The following is a 23,612-nucleotide window of genomic DNA, read 5'->3' as shown; positions in this document are numbered from 1 at the left end:
TGGGCTTTGACAAATTGCTTTGTTGCTTTAGCACTGTTTGGGATCATTCTCTTGTTGCTGTACGATGAAGTGCCGTCCAATGAGTTTGGAGGCATTTGGTTGAACTTCAGCAGATAAGATGCTTCTGTACACTTCAGAATTAATTCTGCTGCTGCTATGATTAGTTACATCATCAACTAAGAGAAGAGAGCAACTACCTGTGGCAGCCATACAGTCAAAACCATATTTCACAGATGACACGGGCCTCCACACTTTACTCTTACGATCACACTGATACACGTGAATCTTGGTCTTATCTGTCCACAAGACTTTTTTCCAGGACTCATCTGTTTTGGAATTATCTATAGTGCATTTTCCTGGTTTAAACAACAAATCCATGAATTGCCATTACCTGCCACTGTACAGTTAAATGTCTCTAAATATCCGAAGTATCTTTCAACTCAGAGAGAAACTGTCCAGGCCATACAACTAAGCACTCAGTTCTGTTTCTTTTCTAAGAAATGCACATACCTTTCTTGCAGCCCTCCTCATCTCCCTTGTCAATGTAAGTATATCGAGGTGCCTCAGGGAAATAGAGAAGTGTCAGGAACTGCAGTAAAGCAGGGATGCCACTGAAAGCCAGCAGGTAAGGCCACATGTTGTCTCTACCCATCAGTTCCCTGTGGAACAAATGCAGAAGGGCAAATTGTTCCTCGGTATCAACCCTTATCCCTAATTACAAGCTTTCCTGTTCTTTGCTGACAAAGTTTTGAATATTGACTGAATCTATACAGATAAATAAAGTGAGATACTAAGCCTAAGATTTGTATACATTTAAATTCCAATTACTTCATGCAAATAGTATAATATGGAATGAAGACATCATTGGACTACTTTATGGAACAAAATTTCAAAACTAAGTCAACACATTTATTTTTTTAAATTATTTTAATTTATTTACTAATCCATATCCCTCTATTTTTCTAAAACCATTGCTGAGCATACATGAAAGAGCCATATCTGTGAAAAACACACACGCACACCGAGAGAGAGCGAGAGAGAGAAATAACATAGAGCACTTAAAGTGAACGTCAGCGGGGACAGTCATGCATTTGGGCAATTTGTTTAACTTCATACAACATTGAATTTGTAATGTTAAAAATGGATATGTGAGTATGATGTGCCGTATGGAACATTATTCTAATTTGAACGCTCATACATACTACTGAAAACGTAAATATAATAATAAATATTAATAGCATGTGTGAGGGTGTGTCCGTGGTATAGTGTGAGTCTATTTTAAACAAAAATAATTTCAATGTAAAGCAAACATAAACATTTGGTTACGCTGTAACCTTGGATACCTCAGTGAGATCTCTCCACCCAGATACATATTGCATATATATGGAACCATTGGTGGCATGTGACGTGGGTACTCTGTAAGACACTGTAGCTTGCTAGCACATGCGCTGGGTCCCTAACCTTAGGCAATATAAACCAATGAACTGTGCAAAACGTCCTCTTCATGAATGTGTTTCAGAGCAACACTCTGATGGGAAGACATTTTCTCCCTCAGAGAACTTTTCCACCGCATGGTACCGGCTCAACTCGACTCTCTTTTGGTACCAGGTAGGCTACTTCGTTTTCCACTGCAGTACCCCCGTCAATGTAGCTGGTCATTACTAACGACTCCGCTTGAAACGCGTTGCTCTGACCAATCAGTGGTCTGCAGTGTTTTCAGGTCACCTTTTGGTATCGCCTCAGCTCGCTTGGAACCTCGACGGAGGTGATACCAAAAAAGTACTAGGTACTAGGTACTATCCACAACTTTTTCCCGATGGAAAACCAAAAAAGTTGTGTCAAGTTGAGCCGGTACCATGCGGTGGAAAAGCGGCTTAAGGCTACAATATAACCAAACATTCTAGATCATATCAACACCCAGATATATATTTCATATGTATGGGACACCCCTGTACAACACATTACGAGGAAAAGATGCAGGTCCCTGGAACCACAATTAGGTCACCCAAGGACAGAAGCAAGCAGAGTAAAACACTGAGCTGAGTAACAACCCAAAGCTAGGCTGGGGTGGGACAAACAGAGCAACACCAGTAGGAAGTAGCTTCAAATGTGAATCTAAATGCTATGCAACCTGGTCAGAATGGTGCAGCAGACGTTGAACCATACATTTTAATGGCCATGACACTAAGGCTATCACTGGAAAGTAGATAGAGAATAGCAGAGGCACTTGCAGCAACCTGAAGCTAAGGAGCCACGGTTGTAAAAACACATGCAAACCCATGAGGGACGAGGCAGGAAATGCTCAGCCACACAATCGCACAGCTATGGTGCAATGCCACAGCAATATAGGTGAAACCATGTATTTTACAAAACAGTCGAAAGGGACAGCAATGGCAAGACACTGGATTGTTAATTCCCTAGCCATGGCACCAGGTGCTAACGTGGCAAGGTGGCTGACAATAGCTAAGAATCAGATATACCATCCTGCAACTAAGAGCTGATGCTTACCAATTATATACAGTGCCAAACGGTGAACGGACCAAATGCTGAACTATGTATACTGTGCAATACCTCACAAGAGACTGAAACAGCTAGACACTCCGTAGGAATGGAGACAGCCAGACACTGAGCTATTGAACAATCCTTAAAGGCATGCTGCAGACACTCTAAAGTAGAGGTTTCAGTTCAACAATGCTGATACAGGAACACCATGCTATAGGGTGAGGCTCGCCCTCCAAAATCTACCTGCCAGACGACAGGTAGACAGACAAGAAGTAAGTACATCACCTACTGAACATTAAGGCTAGCAGGTGTCAGAGCCAGGCAACCGCACCCCATTCGGAATGGCAAGTATGAAAAAGACAGACTCAGCTATCCTGAAGCAGTCCCAGCAGACTGACTGTCCAAAAGAGGAGGTGGTGGTGGCCACATTCAGGCAATAAAACCATGTAACAGTAGAGGATGTTGACCAGGTTACTGCTGCACAAACATCTACCGATAATGCACTCTGGAACAACACCCATTAGGGAACAATGCCCCTCGTAGAGTGAGCACATATTACCAAGGGTGTGCTTGCATCTGAAGCAGCTTGTTGTATTGTGTCTATTCTGATACAAAACAAGCTTACTTACTGTGTTTAACAAAATAAAATGTATTTTTATGTGTTTATACAAAACTATGTATGTAACTGAAGGTGAACAATGGAAAGGTACTGGAGAGCAATGACCTGTGAAAATGAGGAAAACAATGTGGGCAAAATAGGGAGCTTGCCATGGGCGTTTAAGAAGGTCATGAATGTGTAAATGTGACACTTTAAATGAAGTAAAATCATAGTTAAAAGTAACATCTGCTGTAAGCATATAACTATTGTGTGCAAAACGTCATGTCTTAATCAATAGCGTGTGAGAACTGCATATACTGTGTATAATATCAAAAGAGGACAAGCTGTTCTGATAAGAAGGAACACCTACCCCCGCCGCAAAGCACCAGTGAACTGGGCATTTGGTCAAGGTTTCTGAGGGAAGCAACAGTTTCTCCGAAAAACAGAAATGAGTGCGGGCGGGGTGACTGTCATACCAAGGCCTGTCTAAGGGCCGTTGGAAAGAGATATAAAGGAGAGAGGTGTAAACAGAAGTTTGAGACTCTCTTCTTGAACTCTGAAATGAGTGCTTGAACGGTTTCTCTTATTTGGCCAAATAAAAGTTGTATTGCTGAATTACTCTGTGACCTGACTAAATTATTTGCCTCCGTTGAAGATAAAAATCCACGACATCTACAATCCAATGGAACAGCTTTGGACGTTGGTAGACAAAGAAATTGAGGCTTATGGCAAAGGAACAGCCTGCCTGCCATCCTGAGATGTTCAGCCCTAGCTATGTAGACCCTTAAGGCCCTAACTGGGCACAGGAGAGACAGCTTCTGGTCCTCCTCTGTGCCCTATGGAGCGGGACAGAAGGGGCACTGCTCAATTAATTGTTTGAGATCAAGTGGAGACAGTAACTTTGTGAGAAAGGCTGGGTTAGAACAAAGTGTCACCCTCATACCCTCATGCATTAATCTACAGGAACGCTCTTGAACAGAGAGAGCCTGCAATTCTCCCACCCTTTTAGCTGATGTTATGGCTAAAAGGAACACTCTCTTCATGGAAGCCCACCTCAGGACAACAGAGTCAAGGGACTCAAATGGGGCACACATGAGAGATTTTAATACCAGCTCCAGGTCCCATTTGGGAAGGCAAATGGGACCTGGAGGTGACAGTCCCAAGGATGTGCAAGTGACTAATATTGCTGCCACAAATCCTCTAAGTGTAGCAGGAGATCCTCAAGGAATCCTCCTGTCTGCATCTCCACCAAGGCTGGAAGCGCCACTGATAGGAGTATGCTATGCTGGTTGAGGGTGCCTGTGCCTGTGCACTCTGCAGGCTATGCATTACAGCCTGGGATAGTCCATCAGTTAGGGATTGGGACCTCTAAGAGGCTAAACCCATAGTTTGATCTTGCTGGGAAAGGGTGCAATAGTGTGCCCTGTGCCCGATACAGCAGATCCCATCTGACAGGGAGTTCCCATAGCATCATTACACAGTGATCGCTGAGGCTCGAGAACCATAGCATGAGAGGCCAACTGTAGGCCACGAGGAGCACCAGGAGAATTCTCTGAAGGAGTCATAGAAGTAGCCCAAATGGGGGAAAAGCATGTAGGAGAACAAGGGGCAAGTTGAGGGAGGGCCATTGTGTCACTGCCTTAGAGTGCGTCATCTTGTTCCAGGTAGAAGAACAGAGGGAACTGTGCTGACTCCTTCGAAGTGAAGAGATCAACAACTGCGATTGAAAACGATCCCAAATGGACTGAACCAACTTTGGATGAAGCCCCATTCCCCAGCTTCTTGCCAATATGTTATTGTCACATTGCCACCAGCGAGAAGCTGCTTGCAAAACCTTCACTTCCTGGTGCCTTAAAAGGCAACGTTCCAGGGACTGGAGGCAACGCTGGACTGGGCACATGAACAGCAGCCCCAGAGAAACCATCTGTACTAGTGCAGCCATTAGGGTGAGAAGACAGAGACACATCTGCCACCAAACCTTTGCCTTGGACCCCTAGGTGGTGCAGGTGCCCCATGACACAAGTGACGTGCTGATATATAGCCTCAGAGGGCATGCATACCAACCAGTGATACAGGTAATTGAGAAGTCTTATGCCCTGAACTTTCAGTGGGTCCAACGCTGCCTCCATGCACTTGGTGAATGTGCGAGAGGTGAGAGACAGCCCAAAGAGAAGGATGCAAAACTCAAAGACAAAATTGAGAAAGCCCCTGTGCCCTTCCTGAATAGGTTTAAGGAAATAAGCATTCTTCAGTTCTTGAAGCAAACCAATCTCCAATGCGAATGGCCTGCTTCACCTTGGGGATGGTTAACTTAGTTAAGGTTAAGGAAGTAGCAAGAATATAACCTGGTTCACTAGTCATTCTACCCCAGCTCCCATACTGCACCCTTTGAAATAATAACTTTATTTATATAGCACTTTTCAGAACATGGCACTCAAAGAACTTTCCAAAACAGTAGAAAAAAGGATAAAATTAAGTAAGTAAAGTAACACATTAAGGTAAGACAAGACCAACAAAACAGCCATCATTGAAAATGATGAGTATATTGGTACACAATAAAATATAAATGATAATAACTTAAAATTCAAACATAATTCACCCAAAGGCCAATCTAAAAAATGCATTTTTAAAAGTGATTTAAAATTGTCAATAGTCTCTGCCTTTCTGATGTTAACAGGGAGTGAATTCGCACGCAATAGTAAAAACCTGAGCAATTTCCCAGAACTACATGGCACTAAGAGCTCAGAAATATAGATAGGTGTAAGGCTATGCAAAGCTTTAAATGTAATTAATAACATTTTCAAATCAATTATAAAAATAACAGGAAGCCAGTGGAGTTCGACAAGGATTAGGGTGATATTGTCATGGTTCTGTGTTTCTGTCTCTGTTTTTCCTTGTTGGGCCGCCAGATTGCGGCACTTCTGTTTTGTGCCCTGCTCGTTCCCCTGTTAATTGTATTATTGCTTTCAATTATTTTATTATTGTTTCTGATTGTGTCTCGTTGTTCCCACCCTGTCCTGGTTTGATTATTAATTGTGCCCTCCTGTGTCTTTTTGGTTTTGAGTCTATTTAAGTCCTTTGTCTCCCTGACTCGGTTGCTGGTTCCTTGTGTTTCTGCCTGCATTTCATTTATGTTTCTGCCTATGTGTTCCGCCTGCTTGTGTTTTGCCCTGCTTGTTTTCTGCCTGCCTGTTTCGGTTTACTGTTTTCTGCCCTCGTTATGTGTTCCCAGTGTTTTGACTTTGAGTTTCTATGCTTGTGTTTTTGTTAAGTATTTTTGAGTTTTCATTTGTTATTGCCCCTCGTGGCCTTTTGTTTGTTCCGGTTTGTTTTTTGTAATAAGTAAAGTCTTTGTTTCATTTACCTTTGAGTCTCCTTTTTACTCTGCGCTTGGGTCCAACCCGTCAAAACCCTGACAGATATGTTTCCTTTAACTGCTCTTAAATAAAACTGTTGCAGCTGAATTTTGAACACACTGGAGCCTAGACAGTGCATAACAACTCAAACCAGCATAAAGTTTGAGTAATCTAATCGAGCTCAGATAAAAGCATGCATTGCCTCCTCAGTGTCAGAAAAAAAATTAACATGGCCGAATCTTGGCTTCATTCTTGAGCTGATGGTCGTAAGATTGTACTAACTTCCTAATATGAGACTCAACATTTAGGTGAAAATTGAAAATAACCTTGAGGTTCCGGAAGGAAGAATTCATATCCAATCTGAGAGAGTTAAAATGATGGGATATAAATTCAGACTCAGTGTTGTGACCAGTAACTAAAACCTAAGTCTTATCTCTGTACAGCTGCAGAACATTTTAGGGCCGTCCATCAATTGATGTCAAATATGCAATCATGAAGAGTAGCTAACCTAGTCATTTCATTCTGCTTGACAGGTAAAGCTGTGTATGAGTGCCATAGTTTAGAAATAGGCATTTACCTAGTTTTGGCATTTATCGTGCAGTGTGGCATGATACTTATGTACAGGTGAAATATGAACTTGGTTCAACTTCATATTTTTTGTTGTTGTATGTGGGGGAAAAAAATTAGGTTAAAGGCACCTTCACACCTAGTACTTCATTCATAAATAAAATGGGTTGGACTAAAATTTGTTCTTATGTACAGCCTAGACTACAAAACAGGATTGCACTGTCAAACACATAACTTCCAAAAACATCATGAAATAAGTTCATTCCTGTAGCCTTCATATTTAATACCAAGATATAGATGAATCCATAGGCGTACGTTAAACTTTGAGAACATTTCATGAATAACGTTATAGACAAAGTAATTATAGACAAATTTTATTTACCAGAAAAGATGGTGAGCATTTTTGTTTATTCAGGCAATTGCAAATATGCTACACATGTAATACTTGCTGTAGCTACACCAGGGTTTTGAGGCATGTAAATACGACTGAATATGATCAGAATTGTTGAATAGTGCCTAATACATACTGCTAATTATTCAGATTAACTAAACAAGAGATATGCATAGAAAAAGAATAAAACATCATGGTTATTCATTTTGTTGAATTTAATGTAGTACAGATTTAAAGTGATTAAGTCATGAGGACCCGGATTTTCTATTAATGAATGAATGGATGAATGGATGATGATTTTTACATCCTGCCATGATTAGATGGCCCATCTATTAGATACTTTTTTAGTTATAATTCATGCAACTTGTAGGTTACATGTAGTGCACATAGGTGTGAGCAATAGGTGCAGGCTACAATGCACTTTATTCAGAGGAATGAATCATATTATTTGATTAATACTTAAGTTTCAAACAAATTTTATTTTATCAGTATCATCAAACCAATAAATAAATAAATAAATAACAGTAAACTTAACCGGAAGTCCATCAACATCATAAAAAAAGAACAGTCATGGCTCTAACTTTTTAAGAAAGCTCCAGTAAGTTCATGGTTGCAATATCATTCTGAACTTACCGAAATGTTGGAAAATTAATATTCTGCTGGAGTAATGTGCTATGCTGGTAATGTCAATGAGGTTGTCTGAAAATATTACTGGTCATGGTCTTAACTCGACCATGAATTTTGAATGGGAGTGTAACTGACAGAAATTGCCAACCAGTATAAATATGGTTATGATATGCACACTAAAATTGTCAGACACCTACTTCTGTGGAGAATGCATTTTATTGGATAGCGTGTGTAACTGCGTGTAACTGACAAAATGATCAATCAATGAAAACGTGCTCTCAAGACGCCCCCTTTACACCTGCCTACAGTTCTGACAAGTTCACAAACGAAAATTCAAAATATTTCTCTTTAGTTGAATTACTATTCTTATGTTTTTATGTTCATTAGCACTAGAAAGGCTACATTTTTTTGCTACTTTAAACCACCAAGCCTGATGCCCAGCATTACAGCATCAATTTCAGCACCCACAATGTTGCAAAACTAATTTCTTGAAATAAAGGACAGGACTGTATCAATTTCAACATTTTTTATTTCTAATTTATATCGCTTTTGTTATAAAGGTAAGGGAAAATGCACCAATGTGTATTATAGGCACATTGGTTTGCTAAATTGTGCAAAACAAGCAAAACACAAAATGTAGAAAGTAGTTGCAAAGTGCAATACTTTAAAAGTTATTTCAGTCAGGACAACTCACGCATTAAAATATTACCATGAATATGTAAATACATATTTGGTTTGGCTTGGTTTGGAATGGATCTGCTTCAGGTATTACTGCATGCACCAGCATACACTACCCTATCTAACAGGGAGTACTATACATCTCCCCTATTAAACAGGAGGAACACCAGAAAACCCCCCAGTATCTAGAAGCAGATCCAAACAATAGGTGGTTCTGGGGTGGTAGAGAATGAGCACAATTCTGAGGAGCAGCAGTGAAGAATGCAAGCAGCGCAGGCAATGATTGTTGGTTTAAAAAGGTGCTCCATTGGTGATGTGTGCCTGTGATTGGATGGATAAGAGAAAAGTGTTGTGTGTATGCAATTAGTTGATTGTGGACATGCGTGAGTATGCAGTTACTGGGGCTGACTGTTTGGTCGGCTGTAATTAGAGTTTCCTGAGAACTTGCTTTGCATTCCATGCACGCTGCTCATTTCTTCAGTCATAACGATTTCCGCTCACTTTTCCCTTCTCTTGCTATTTCGATTGAGCTTTTACATATGTACTATCTCTTGCCTCTTACTCATCAATTCCACAGGGAACGCACAGCTTTGGTTGTTTGTGTGAGCAGGGACCGCTCACAAATCGATTGCATTTCACGCAGTCGTGTCTTTAGCCTTATTCCGACTGCATTTGCTGACCTAGCACTGTGTTTTCTTCCCAGGAAAGATGGGCGTGCGAGGCGATGCTGCAACCGTGGCTGCTTTGGTGGCTGCTGCTGTCTTTGACTTCATGTAATTTTCATGCAACTCACATGCCAGGCCCAATTGGCCCCATTCACTTGTGTGATTTTGCCACACTGTAGTCTATTCAGAGTTTATCCGAAGTTGCCGTTTCAGTGAAAAACTGAAAGTATGTCAGAGGCATTATCTCCATGGAGTTATAAACCCACCATTTCTATGACTACAATGCCCACAATTACTGATCCCCAAGCTGAAGTCAATAATTAAAGTACATCATCTTCATCAAACAGTGCAGTGAATTTATTTTGTGTGATTATATTAGCGAAAATAGTTTTGATAATGTTTGACCGAGCAATTCATATCAAAGCATCGCTCATTCAGTTGCTGAATGGCATGCCGGAAGAGAGAGCAACCTATTCACACCTGGGTATGAGCACCTATTACCTATTGTTTGGCTGGGGGGTTTTGCGAAGAAAATGGCATAAAATGCCAGTATTTCTTTAATGAGTAAATTTTTAAAAATTCTAACAACGCAGTTATTTTAAGCCCAGCTATTCAGGAAAATGTCTGTAAGGAGGAGTGTATTGCATTTGCGGTGTTGGAATAATTTGCATTTTAAAGTCCAAACACCCGATGGCTTTGGGTCTGGCTTTTCTAGTGTTAAAGAAATATCATGCAGATACTGATACTTGGGAGTTATGTAGCTACAGGCTACAATATTTTCTCATAGTGTCCTATATTCTTTGTGCTGTTTTACCGGATCTATGATGTACACTGGTAAAAAATTATGAGAAAACACCCCCCCCCCCCCATTGCCCCTGCTACTGAGATGTAAGTATGAAACAACCTAGCATGCTTGAAAAAAGTGAACCATGAACACATTTAGCATGAAAAGGCAGGTACGTTTGCAAAAAAAATGACCAATCAGATGCAACCCACTGAGATTTTCACTCAGTGAAAACAAATTTTCATTGACTAGACCCTAACCTTAATTTGATTGATGGAATAGACCCCACTATTTTAGATTTTACATACATAGGTAACTCTGTTATGCAGTATTTTAACACCCAAATGTCACTCTCTTGCACTCACACACACAGCATGTCCCCTCTCACAAAAGTCAGTCACACATGCCAATTTACCTGTCACATACACATAAGTCCGTCTTACATACACACCATTTTACCTCTCACATATACAAAAGTCCCTCACATACACACCAGTTTACCTCTCAAACACAATATTTTACTTCTCACATACACATTGCTCTCACTGTATGTAATTCTGCATGTCACTCTGTATGGGGCTGCCTCTGGTATTTACCAAAAACCTAAAACTTTGGAGGACAGAACAGAACAGAGCTGACAAATTAATAAGAAGTCTGTGGAATAAATTACAGATTTAATTAATCCTTCATTTTTTACTAGTACAGAACAAGTAAAGCATCAGGAAGACAAACTTCTCATTTTCAGGGTTAGTCAATTATTTAAGAAGTGGTCATTACTGTTATTTTACAGTTCAGTTTGCAAACACATACGGTACCTGATTCCAATTACTGGACTGATGATCTTTCCTAAGGCAATGAAGATGGAACTTGTGAGGGTCAAGAACCCACGGAGTTTCTTCGGAGCGCTCTCTCCAAGATACATCAGGTGCACATTAAGACCTAAACCTGGAAAAAGCAGTTGGTTATGTATCAGAGAGAATTGTGCATCACGGGAGGCTGTAAAGTTATGATATATTAATCCCTAAATATTCAAAGAATAAAATGAAAGGAAAAACTCATAGTGTACACTCAATGAAAACATCACAGTCAACTATATTCAAGGCTGTGCACAGACTTTTGGAGGGGCAGAGGCTCAAGCTGAAAAAATGGCACCTCCTTTGCACACGTACACAGGCAATACCGTCACTTCTAATTGCATTTCCCCATAGACCCCACCATGTGCACACCAGGGACGTGCACTGACATTCTGAGGGGCTGTTGCTATAACCTGAAAAAAGGGCAACCCCCCCCCCCCCCTCTTGATTTTAGGTGTCACCCATCAGCATGTACCTGAATGGTGTAAAATATGGTCATTTAACTAACCATAAATCAATTTTAAATTTGTAAATTGTTTTAAATTTTAAAGATTAATGAAATTTTAAAAACTGCTCACTGTTAGTGTAAGTTAACACATTATTGCAGATATAGTTTCTTGTAAACTACACTCTAACTAAACAAAAATAATTCAGTGGCTTTGTAAATATCACAATAATAAAAAGCTATACTACCTAAATAAAATCTCTGAATATCATTGTGGTAGGGTGGGCGTGGTTTTGCGTTGGCTGCAGAGAGAGAGAGTGGGCGGGGCGGCTTTCGGAACTCTGCGCCACAGCTGTTGGGGATTATTAATCAGCACCGATGGTTAATTGTTTGATTGATGGACAATGTGCTGATTACCTCGACAGTGAGCCTGGACGCTTAAAAAGCCGGTCTACGGAGACAGAAGCGGTCGGGCTGGAGACGGAGGAGGAGCTGACGGAGAGTCAGCGGCGAATTGTGTGTTGTACAGAACAGAAAGCCGTGTGGCGGCCGTAAAAATATAAAGACGCATTCGCGTCCAAAAATAAATTCTCGTCTCTCTCATCTCTTAACCGAGCGGTGGCACTCAGCTTGCTACAATCATTTAAGTGATTGTTTGAGTTGGACATACCAAAATAAATCCAACAGTTAATTTTGTCTTAAATTTACATCTATTATTTAAGTTTATTTCACGAAAAGAAATGAGCATTTGGCTAACAAATTATATTTTTAAGATATTCTTTATATTTTAGGTAAATTGAAATCTAAATATTTGAGAATGGAGTAATTATACTGATCAGTTTCAAGAACTACAATTATTACTCATTCCAAATCCATATTCTTCATCTTTAACAACAATTTAAGAAATTGAGTAAGTTACGCTAAACGTCATGATGTGGGCGCCATTAAAAATTGCGCACAAAGAGAGAGTCCTCATGGAAAATCTGCCTTTCTATCTACCCAACATGTGGCAACAAGCAAGGAAACACCGCGGCGAGAACCACCTGCCTGGAAGACTGCTTGCAAATCCCGGTAAGCCAGCTAGCAAAGGTTAATGAAATATTGACCCTGTTTTCATGCATACACAACTTGATAGGGTGTACTTTTCTGAATACTGTCACAGCCATGCTGTCGTAGGTTAGCTAGTTAACTACTTTCTGCATTTGGAAATTCCTGATGTTAGAATCATCGTGACTTTGTCTATTTATTCCAACCACCAAACTGCTCAGCTAACGCACGGTTAATACCCCATGTTACGATCCAGCATGTGCTTTTTTGTCTCTCTTTCTCCCTCCCTCTCCACTTTTTCACTCTATTCTAGGTTTCTGTTACCCATTGGCTGCCCAGATTCCTGTTATCCATTGGCTGACCAATCTAAAGCAAGCAGCCAATCAGAAGCCCTCTTCCTCTTTAAAAACCCAAGTCACTTCCTGGTTCTGTCTTTTTTTTCTGTCGTTCTCTGTTTTGCTGTTGGCCTGCTGTGATTGTCTTGTATGTCATTATTGTACTGTAGTTGTGTCAAGGTGCCACACGTAGGTAGTTGATTGTCTAAACACCCTAGGTTAGGAGTGGATGCCACCTCCTGTATGTTTAGTTTTGGGTAGTCAGGGTAGTTAGTCAAAAGTAGGGTTTTTTGTTTGAACTTTACTTTTATTAGATAGTTAGGCAGTTCACTCCTATTGAGTTAGCTTGGTTTGAGTTTACTTTGTTCTTTCTTTTGGCATCGCTCATCCAGTTCCTGTGAATGTGAGTGTGAATGCAACCAGCAGTGAATCTTTGTAAATAGTGTAAATACCTTCTTGTAAACATTTTCACTTGCACTTTGTCACTAAACTTATTTCACCTACCAATTGTTGTGTATTGTTTTTCTGTCCTCCCATCGGTTCATCCACCCCAGATTACATTACATTACATTACAGGCATTTGGCAGACGCTCTTATCCAGAGCGACGTACAACAAAGTGTATAACCATAACCAGGAACAAGTAAGACGAAACCCCTAGAGAGAAGTACCGGTCCAAGTGCAGGGAACAACCGCATAGTTCAACTTGGACCCTGAAGGTTAAACTGATTAACACTAACACAACGAGAACGGCAACAACGCAATCTATGGAAAAAATACAAGCAGTAGTTAAGACAGTTAATGCACCTAAGTCACCTACGAAACAGCTGCCTAGTTACAACCCTAAGCTTACAGTCATTTACAGGGGGGTAGGGAGGGATGGGGAGAGGTGCAGCCTGAAGAGGTGAGTCTTCAGTCGTCGTTTGAAATGGGTCAGTGTCTCAGCTGTTCTGACCTCCACAGGGAGGTCATTCCACCATCGTGGGGCCAGAACAGACAGGAGACGTGTTCTGGAAGTGCAGGTGCGAAGAGGGGAAGGTGCTAGGCGTCCTGAGGTAGCAGAACGGAGGGATCTGGCTGGCATGTAAGGTTTGAATATCTTGTGGAGGTATGCTGGGGCTGATCCCTTGACTGCCTGGTATGCTAGGACCAATGTTTTAAATTTGATGCGAGCTGTAACAGGCAGCCAGATTACATCACAATAATCATTTTATGTTAAATACCCCTTCTCATATTCCCCTTGACTATTGGGGTCGTAACACCCCAGATAGCACACATACGTTTTGTCGATGTCGGCCCGATGTATAGAAGTTACATCGGCAAGATGTAGTATGGAGAGCGTTTGCTAATTGGCGAGACGTCGCCGCAAGGTCGGCATTTGGTTGAAAATGCCCTCCAGACGATGTTTGGACGATGAATCAAAGCTGCACCACCCGGCCACTCTACAGACTAGCCTCTGTTAACTACAACATTTTATTTATTTAGGTTGGATATTTCAGACAGCAAATATGTCACTATCCATGACAAATATGAAATTTCAATTACCAAATAAATATGTAATAAACATCTAATTTTATGGGAATATAAAGAGGAGACAATGAAAAACAATATGCTTGACCATCAAAAAAGGGCTATAGTAGCTACCTGATTTTGTGTGTGGGTATAATGAACAGACACGATTCAAGTTAATGACAAGTTTAATATCAGGCTGGATATGTTGAAGCCATCAAGCTCTTAAAAGAACTCCAGCACATAAAAGAGAGAACAAGGAATAGAGAAACAGAACATCGAGAGGGGGATTGCAGCGCTATTGTCATAATTAGCAACACAGTTGTAAACTGACAAAATGCCATTAGATTTAAAAACCGGAATAGTTTCAAGGACATTTTAAGCTATTAAACAAACTACATTGTTATAGCATTATGTGGGATAGTTTAATTATAATTACATTTTTAGTAAAAATTTTTGTTTTTTTGTCGCCACAAATCGGTTGGTAATGGATCCCCTTATGCTAGCTAGCTAGCTAAAGTTGGCTAAGTAATGACATTTACATTACATTCATTTGGCAGACGCTTTTATCCAAAGCGACGTACAAGAAGTGCATTTTCATGATCGTAGACAACTGCTGAACACGGGTTCAGTAAGGTACAATTACTTATTTTGTACAGCTATTTCTAGCCGAGAACAATGAACACTATCCTGGTCTAACATCTGCAAAGCCAAACTAGGCAGAAGAATAAGCTACAGTATTAGGACAAATACAATTTACCAAGAAGTGCAGGGATGGGGCAACATGTAACAAGTGACAGGAAAAAGGGTTTTTTTTAATTTTTTAAAATATATATATACACAGCATGGTGGTGGTTATTCTAGGTATAGTCTGAAGAGATGAGTCTTCAGGCCACGGCGGAAGATGGATAGTGAGGGGGAGGTTCGGAGAGGGACGGGGAGTTCGTTCCACCACTGGGGAGCTAGGGTGGAGAAGCTCTGTGATCCCTTTGGGCGGGTGGGAGGGGTTACAAGACGCCCTGCTGCCGCAGAGCGGAGTGGTCGAGCAGGCACATAGAATTGAGTCATGTCCTGCAAGTAGATGGGGGCTGTCCTGTTGGCGGCAGTGTAGGCAAGGGTCAGGGCTTTGAATCGGATCCTGGCAGCGACCGGTAGCCAGTGAAGTGATCGCAGCAGGAGGAGTGACGTGGGAGAATTTGGGGAGGTTGTAGATGAGCCGGGCAGCGGCATTCTGAATCATCTGTAGTGGCTGTATGGCACAAGCTGGCAGGTTTGCAAGGAGAGAGTTGCAGTAATGAGCCGGCATCTGGGCTCTTCACCTGTGCTAACGTATATTAATGGCACACCCTGTCGTGCCTTATTAGCTACTTTATTAAATGTCACAGAATTAACAAAATAGCTATTTTATGTCAATTTACTTCAAGTGCCAGTTTACCTGAAAACCAGTAACGTTACGACAACTCCTTTTGAATACGAAGAGAAAGTGACAGTTTGAAGAGTGAGCGTCTCTCCTTCTCGAGCGCTGGTTGCGGTGGCGGCAAATTAAGTATAATAGTCAATTGACCGACCTATCTGAGACGTTTTAAACAGAGCACAGAGATTAGAAGAAATCTGCCTATGGGCTGATGCTTGTCAGACGTTATGAATAGAATGCGACGTTACAATCTCAGGCCGACATCGGCGAGACGTATACGTGCTGGGACAGCTACGTAAAATTAGGTGTAAAAGGAGCTATTTATTCTTGTTTTCAGGGCTTGAAATTAGCACCTGCCAAATGCAGGTAGAATTCGGAAGTGGCGTGTAACTCAGTCACTCTTACTAACCACTTTGGCGGGTGACCTTTTGGCGACTAAAAAGGTGGCTTCTTGGCCTTTCGGTGCATTTTGAAATGGACACCGCCGTCGTGCTCGCCGTCAAAAACTACCTATAAGACTGCCCTATCTCTCCGTTTGGACCCCCGGAAATATTTGTTATCATTTTTGGAAAGTCGTGCATTCAGAGAAAAGAGAGAAAGAAACAAAGGCACGGGATTCGGAGTTTTCTCTCCATATCTCGGCGACGCGTGCGAGTTGCGAAGCCGTCCTAGGTGCTCTGTGACCTACTGTTTCCATGGTCCAGCAACTGTAACTAGACTTGCCCATTCTTATGAAACTGTTTCATCATTATTCTAATAAGGCATTTTATGTATTTTCTTAAGAGGAGTGCCCTACTTGCCCAACTTATGTTTTGTCAGATTTTTGGGGGAACACTTGATGATGGTTAGAGCAAGTAAAATTGAATTTTTTGTCAAGCAAAAATCGTATTTCGTCATAGCAACAAGATAAACCCGACAATAGCCCGAAGATATGCCAATACAGCAGTGAAAACGCTGCTGACTGAATAACGAAATAGACGAGACAACGTTTAAAAAATTTTTTAAAAAATGATACCATGTCATTTTACAGTCAATATCTGAGACTAAATATTGAGTAAATATACAACTTTACCATTGGTTTTGCGTGTAGAGATGTCCCTTCTGAGACTGAGTGGTCATATATTGTCTTGGACAATTCGTTTGTGAAATACATGCGCATTTGTGATGACTGGGTACCTTTCAAAATAGCTGTGCGTAATACCACACGTGTTGTTGTCGCCCTTTTTAGTACAGTCTGGCTTGATTGACAATTTGTTTATTCAGTAAGTGAGAGTATAAGCTTTCTAACGATGTATAACATGTCTAATTTCGCTTTTGGAATAGCGTTTTTTAGGTCAGTGCAACCGAAAATTTCCTTATCATTGCATTCACTTACGCATTCACTCTGTGGTAGCAGTAAAAGACGCTGCACCTAATGAAAAGTTGTCAACTTTTTTTCATAATTTCTTGGAATATACTATTATTATTGAGGACTTCTGGGCATAGCTAAGCCATATGTTTGCTGATAGACCTAGCTGACATCGTTTTCTGGTGTAAGACATAAGTGGATAGAACTATAGAACTATATCATTGATTTACTGTCTCTGTCTCATCTACTGAACACAGATACAATTTTATCATTGCTATGTAAGTATCACTGCTCAAAATATTTAGGTTATATACGTTATTTTTGAAATCGAGTGCCTTTAAATAGGTTGTAATGTAAGCGTTAGTTAGTAGTGTAATAGTTTTTGTGATGTATGAAACAGTGATGATGAGAGTGTTGGAACATTGTCAAAACGCGGTGGACGGTTGAAAACTGTTTTCATATTGTCCCATCCCCATACAAGAAAATATATGAGAGTACAGAGTATAGAAATACATACAATAGTTGATTATTACACATTTACTAACCAGTTATCTTTACAGTGTCTGCAGAATGCTGCTGATGCACCTGTCAGTGTACAAGAGGAGTTGGCAGAGGTGATGAACATTTACCTGCTGTGGAACCAAGATGGGTCAGTCGATGAACCTACTGATGTAGATATTGTGATTGAGGGCATCACTGTCCTCAGCAGTCTTGGGGATCTTAGCAGAGCCTGCTGCTATCTGTTGGGACTAACCTATGCCTTGGATCTGAGATATTCTTAGAATCTCCAATATAGTTTTGAGGTATTCCAAAAAGTACTGCTGGAGCTGGATCCTGGAAACCTTTCAAACGAGGTTCAGATACTGAAAAATTACCTGCGTACTTAGTTTCCGACTACTGTTCAGCAAGATGCAAATTTACTGAAGGGCCCATTGTTCTTGGTGCATTTCACCCATGTTTGAGAGACCGCATACTAATATGTACAGTTCAATTTAGCTCACTGTTTTTATAGCATTGTTACATATTTCATTTGCAAAATAAACCAGATTGAATTTAGACTTAATGTTATGTGTTATACTGGTGGTCAAATTTGACGAATAAATGTTTAATTAAAATGTTAATATGTGTACAATTGCTTTATGTTTATCATTTGGTTTCATTAGATATATTGACCTCAAGTAAAGTACTCATGGAGTAAAGGGTAAATACAGTTTTAAAAAAATAAGTAAATGTAACATATTTATTTTGATAATTGATAGTCCAGTATGAATTAAATAAAGTTAAAAACATTTAGTAAAGGTAGCACATTTGTTTTGTTAAATAATAGTCTCGTTTTCAGTTACATCTACCTAGCATTTCAATTATATCTACTGATTTTTTTAGTGGTTTTGACTTAGGGTTACTATTGCATTGACAGAATTTTAATTATATCTACTTAATTTTATATGTCATGGTACTAAATGTAGTTATTCAGATCTACTTCAATTTTTTACTTACATTTACTCAATTCATAAGGTATATTTAAATGATTTCACAGCTTTAAAATTTACTTAATATTTTTAAGTGTAAAAATGTTTCACCAAAAAAATTGAGTACATCATAGTTTAAGTTTTTACAGTGTAGTTTAAGCAGCAGTATGATATTGCGTCTTGAGCTTAACACTGCCATATATCAATTTGATTGTAAAAGACGTGTACCTGTATGGTGATCACACCGTTTCAACATGGCACAATGGTCCTTCATTTAATTACTTGGTATAGACAGCAGAAGCTATGTAAAGCATTCAAACTTTGAGGAAACATTTTTGAAACCAAAAAAGTGAAAACCACAATATTCAAACTTCAAACATAAACTAGCTAGCTAGATAAGATTGGTTCATGTGATAGCAAAATATAAGGCAATATTGCGCGACGTGATGCAAACGTGACAAGCTGCGCATTGTTTGGAAGCATATGTGGAGATTTTTATTCACAGGGAATCCCATTGGTTATACCATTCATTGTTAATCATTTCCACAACTTCAAAAGACTCACCCAGAGCCCTCACACAACGTCAACAATACCAAGTTTGGATGCTACAATGTCACATGACAGGGGGCATAGGGCAGCGCTTTGCGTCACGTTTTTTTTTTTTTTACGGCTCTGGGCCACCCCATCTCTGTATCCCACGGGGGCATGCCGCATGCCTATCAAAAAGTAATAAAAGTTTGGATGATATGGCGATTTAATGTGGTCTAATTTGAGCAATTATGGGCTACTTGTATTTATGCAGCCACAACAGCAAAAATAAAATTATTATTATTTTTTCCTCCAGAGAGGCAGCTCAGCCAAAGAAAGCAAATGAACTGTTGCTCGGGCAACTTTAGCCCGGCGTTGTGCACATTATTATTTAATTCACACAGACACCTTAGTCTTCAATATATTCTACCTTCACTCACGGAATGAATATTAAATAAGCATTTAACATGTGAAATATAGAATGAATAAAAAGTGGCATGTGTTTTAAATATCTCTGAAGATGTTCATGACATCACTGCGACTTACTTGTATATCCTTCTAAATATCAGGAGAAGGTCAGAGAGTATTTTTGCTAAATGTATAAAATAAATAAAATAGAGAATTAAATAGGTAAGAGTTTGAGAGCCTTTCTTCTTTGTGTTTTACAGGTGCATTCTCATGAGGCTATGAGGCGGGAATACATTTTTTTTATTTGCATTGCAAAAATGTGCATATTTTATAAACATTTAAAATTGTGGATACTGCTTGTATCTTTGTTCTCAGTACTCACAGTTGGAGAATATTTATGGCAAAGATGTGCAATGAGCAGATTTTGTCATTTAAATGATCTTGAAGCACAGGTTTTATTGCAGATTGTGCTGAAATCTAATGCGGCAGTATAGTATCTTTTTACTTTAAGTGTACCTGGTGATTAAAATTGATTTATCTAAATTGAATTTATTTAAACCAGAATCCCTAATATGATGCAAAGAAGCTATGTGTCTGCCAATTGATTATTGACATCATTGGCACACTTGTTAATCAAGAAAAATTAATGAAAACAGGTTGAGACCAATGATCAATCTAAAGGAAAATTTTCCAATCTATTTTCAGCTCACCAGCCTCCATAGAAGCTGAGCCAGCTGTTCTGTATTTGCTGTTTTACTTTATACTCCCTTTCTACCTCCCTTGCCCTTGTCATGTCCTGTTCAATAATATGAGACAACTGATGAAATATAGTGCACTGACCAAATGGTCCTGCAGTAGAGGCCTAGGCTACAAAAGTCAGCTGATGATGTTTATCTAGCGAGGAGTTTCCCTGGGAGAGCGCAAGGTGTGTGTTTCTCTACCAATGGAATTACAGAATTTTTTTTTTTACAGAAACTGTTAATGGTTTTCCTAACAACAGCTTTCCTCTTTTTATAGAATTAAATTCTGCAAATGATGTGTTCTTTACAGCCTCGTCACATTCTTTTGTCCACCAAGGTACCATTTAGCTTTTTCTTGGGATAGATTACTCTGTGCTGACAGTGTTGCTTCACTTATCCTCTGATCCTCTTATCTTGTTTCACATAAATTTCCTTAATTTTTTGCTCACTCACACTTTTGATCCTTAAATTTGTCCCAATCTGCCAATTTAAGTTCTATACCTTTTTGTCTCCATAGTGTCTCTTTCTGTTTCTGATTCCTAATTTAATTAGTTTAGGATAATGATCACTACCTAGTGTAGATTTTCTTACCACTTCCCATGAACATTTCCCAGCCACAGATTCAGAGGCTAATGGGATATTAATGGCAGATTCATTGCCTGTATTAAAATTAACTCTGTTTCCACCATTTAGACCAGTGGTCTCCAACCCTGGTCCTGGAGAGCTGCAGGGTCTGTTGGTTTTCATAGTGACTCTGCACTTCATGAATCAATTAGAGCAGTTGATTACACAGTTAACTCAACTCACCTGGTGTCATGGGTCTTAATTGGGTGCTGATTTTAAGGTGAAAACAAAAACCAGCAGACCCTGTAGCTCTCCAGGACCAGGGTTGGAGACCACTGATTTAAACAAACAAGCGTTTTATTTTCCATTAGTTCTTCCATTATTATGATCTCCCCACGCTGTACAGTGTGCATTATAATCTCCATACAAAATTATATTTCTATCTATGTGTGTTTCAGTTTCACTAAATGACTCAACTTCTATTCTTTTACAAGGGTTGTAGTAATTTAATTCTATCAAACTCCCTTCCTTTACCCAAACCTCCACTTCTGTGTATTCCAAATCTTTCCCTTTTCCTAATTCTTTATATTATAATCCCATCTTTATTAAAATTGCACGGCCTCCCCCATTTACATTTATTCAATCCCTTCTCATATAAGTATATCTTTTTATCACAAAATCCAGTATTGGTTTAAGCCAGGTTTTTTGATGAAAATAAAATGTAATCAAATTAAATACTGTATCAAATAGAATGCAATTAAATATTGCATCAAATACAATATTTAATTTAATTGCATTTTATTTGATGCAATAATTAATTTGAATGTTGTTTAATCAATTTTCTGCATTCCAATTCCAATCGGTACCGCTTTTATCAATTCACTGCTGCTTTCACTACCACGTGTATGTTAATTCAATTGTAATTCCACATTTTGCACTCAACAATTGACTCTTCTTGTTTACATTATCCTGCCAAAGCTTGAAAAAATCTGAAGCTGTGGAATGCAGTTATTTGAGCTTGTTTTTAAAAATCTGCACTTGTTTGACCTATTTTTTTTTTTCCATAATTAGTTTTTCAAAGGCACCAGCTAGCTCATGTAATGAAGCTATTCCATCTCCCCTCCCTATACACAGCTACAAAACCCAACAAAGGGGGGATCTTGAAGGCTTCTTCCCTGGACCTCATGCAAGAGGACTTTCACATCTGCCCTCACGTCTGCGAAAGCCTCTTTTTTCCAATCCAAGATCAGTGCATGTGTCTCTAATCCACGTAAACTATTCTCCACCTTCTCTTCCCTCCTCATTCCTCCTCCACCCCCACCTCCCTCTTCCCTCTCCGCAGATGACTTTCTGGCCGCCTTTGAAGGAAAGGTGGCTACAATCCGGAACTCCTTCGCCCATCCAGTGAGCCCCCCAACCCCCCGGGACAAACCCACAGCCACACTGACCTCCTTTGAAATGCTGGAGGACTCCGATGTATTACAACTCATCACCTCTCATCGGGCAACCACCTGTCCACTTGACCCCATCCCATCTAAAGTTCTCCAATCCATTTCCAGCGAGCTCCTTCCCTATCTGTCCTCCATTGTTAATTCCTCTCTCTCCTCTGGTCATGTTCCCTCCGATTTTAAGATGGCTCGTGTTACCCCACTTCTCAAAAAACCCACCTTAGACCCCTCCGATGTAACGAATTATCGACCCGTATCGCTTCTACCCTTTCTGTCCAAAACCCTTGAACGAGCAGTTCTTAAACAATTAACCTCTTTTCTCCATCAGAACAACCTGCTAGACCCTCACCAGTCTGGCTTCCGATCCGGGCACTCAACAGAGACTGCACTCCTAGCTGTGACGGAGGCACTTGCCACTGCAAGAGCCTCACGCCTCTCCTCTGTCCTGATCCTTCTTGACCTGTCTGCAGCTTTTGACACGGTCAACCATAAAATACTCCTCTCCACTTTGGCTGGGATGGGAATTGCCGGGACTGCCCTGTCTTGGTTCGCTTCCTATCTTGCAGATAGGACCTACCAGGTCACCTGGAAGGGGTCTGCCTCTGCTTCTCATCCACTTGTTACGGGAGTGCCGCAGGGATCTGTACTGGGTCCTCTGCTGTTCTCCTTATACACCAGATCTCTTGGTTCAGTCATTAATTCACATGGCTTTTCCTATCATTGTTATGCAGATGACACACAACTCTTCTTTTCTTCCCCCCCTCGGCCACACAGGTCAATAGTAAGATCTCTTCCTGCCTGGCTGACATCTCCACCTGGATGGCCAGCCACCATCTGAAGCTCAACCTCAACAAAACTGAGCTGCTCTTCTTCCCGTGCAAGACCTCCTTGCTTCGTGAACTCTCAATCACGGTTGATGGCACCACAGTGACTGCCTCTCACTCTGCCAAGAGCTTGGGGGTGGTCCTGGATGACCAACTGGACCTCAAGGAGCACATCAAGGCAACATCACGGTCCTGCAGATTCCTCCTGTACAACATCAGGAGGATTCAACCATACCTGACGACGCACTCCACCCAGCTGCTCGTCCAGGCTACGGTGACCTCTCGCCTTGATTACTGCAACTCTCCCCTTGCAAACCTGCCAGCTTGTGCCATACAGCCACTACAGATGATTCAGAATGCCGCTGCCCGACTCATCTACAACCTCCCCAAATTCTCCCACATCACTCCTCTGCTGCGATCACTTCACTGGCAACCGGTCGCTGCCAGGATCCGATTCAAAGCCCTGACCCTTGCCTACACTGCCGCCAACAGGACAGCCCCCATCTACTTGCA

General features: G+C 40.5%; 1 protein-coding gene across 2 annotated transcripts in view; it reads right to left on the bottom strand.

Annotated features, from left to right (window-relative positions):
- LOC135233792 (solute carrier family 2, facilitated glucose transporter member 11-like) overlaps positions 1–23,612 on the bottom strand; it is a 44,752-nt gene that overhangs the window by 6,357 nt on the left and 14,783 nt on the right. For both annotated transcript variants that reach the window (XM_064297696.1, XM_064297697.1), the window contains 2 exons: positions 10,984–11,113; positions 511–659 (listed from right to left, as the gene is read on the bottom strand). In XM_064297696.1, the coding sequence (XP_064153766.1) occupies positions 511–659; positions 10,984–11,113 (279 nt within the window). The remainder of the gene's footprint in view (positions 1–510; positions 660–10,983; positions 11,114–23,612) is intronic.

This window comes from Anguilla rostrata, chromosome 10 (genome assembly GCF_018555375.3).
Source record: "Anguilla rostrata isolate EN2019 chromosome 10, ASM1855537v3, whole genome shotgun sequence".
Taxonomy (NCBI): Eukaryota; Metazoa; Chordata; class Actinopteri; order Anguilliformes; family Anguillidae; genus Anguilla; species Anguilla rostrata.
Note: the sequence above shows the minus strand (reverse complement) of the source record. Positions and strands in the feature narration are given on the sequence as shown.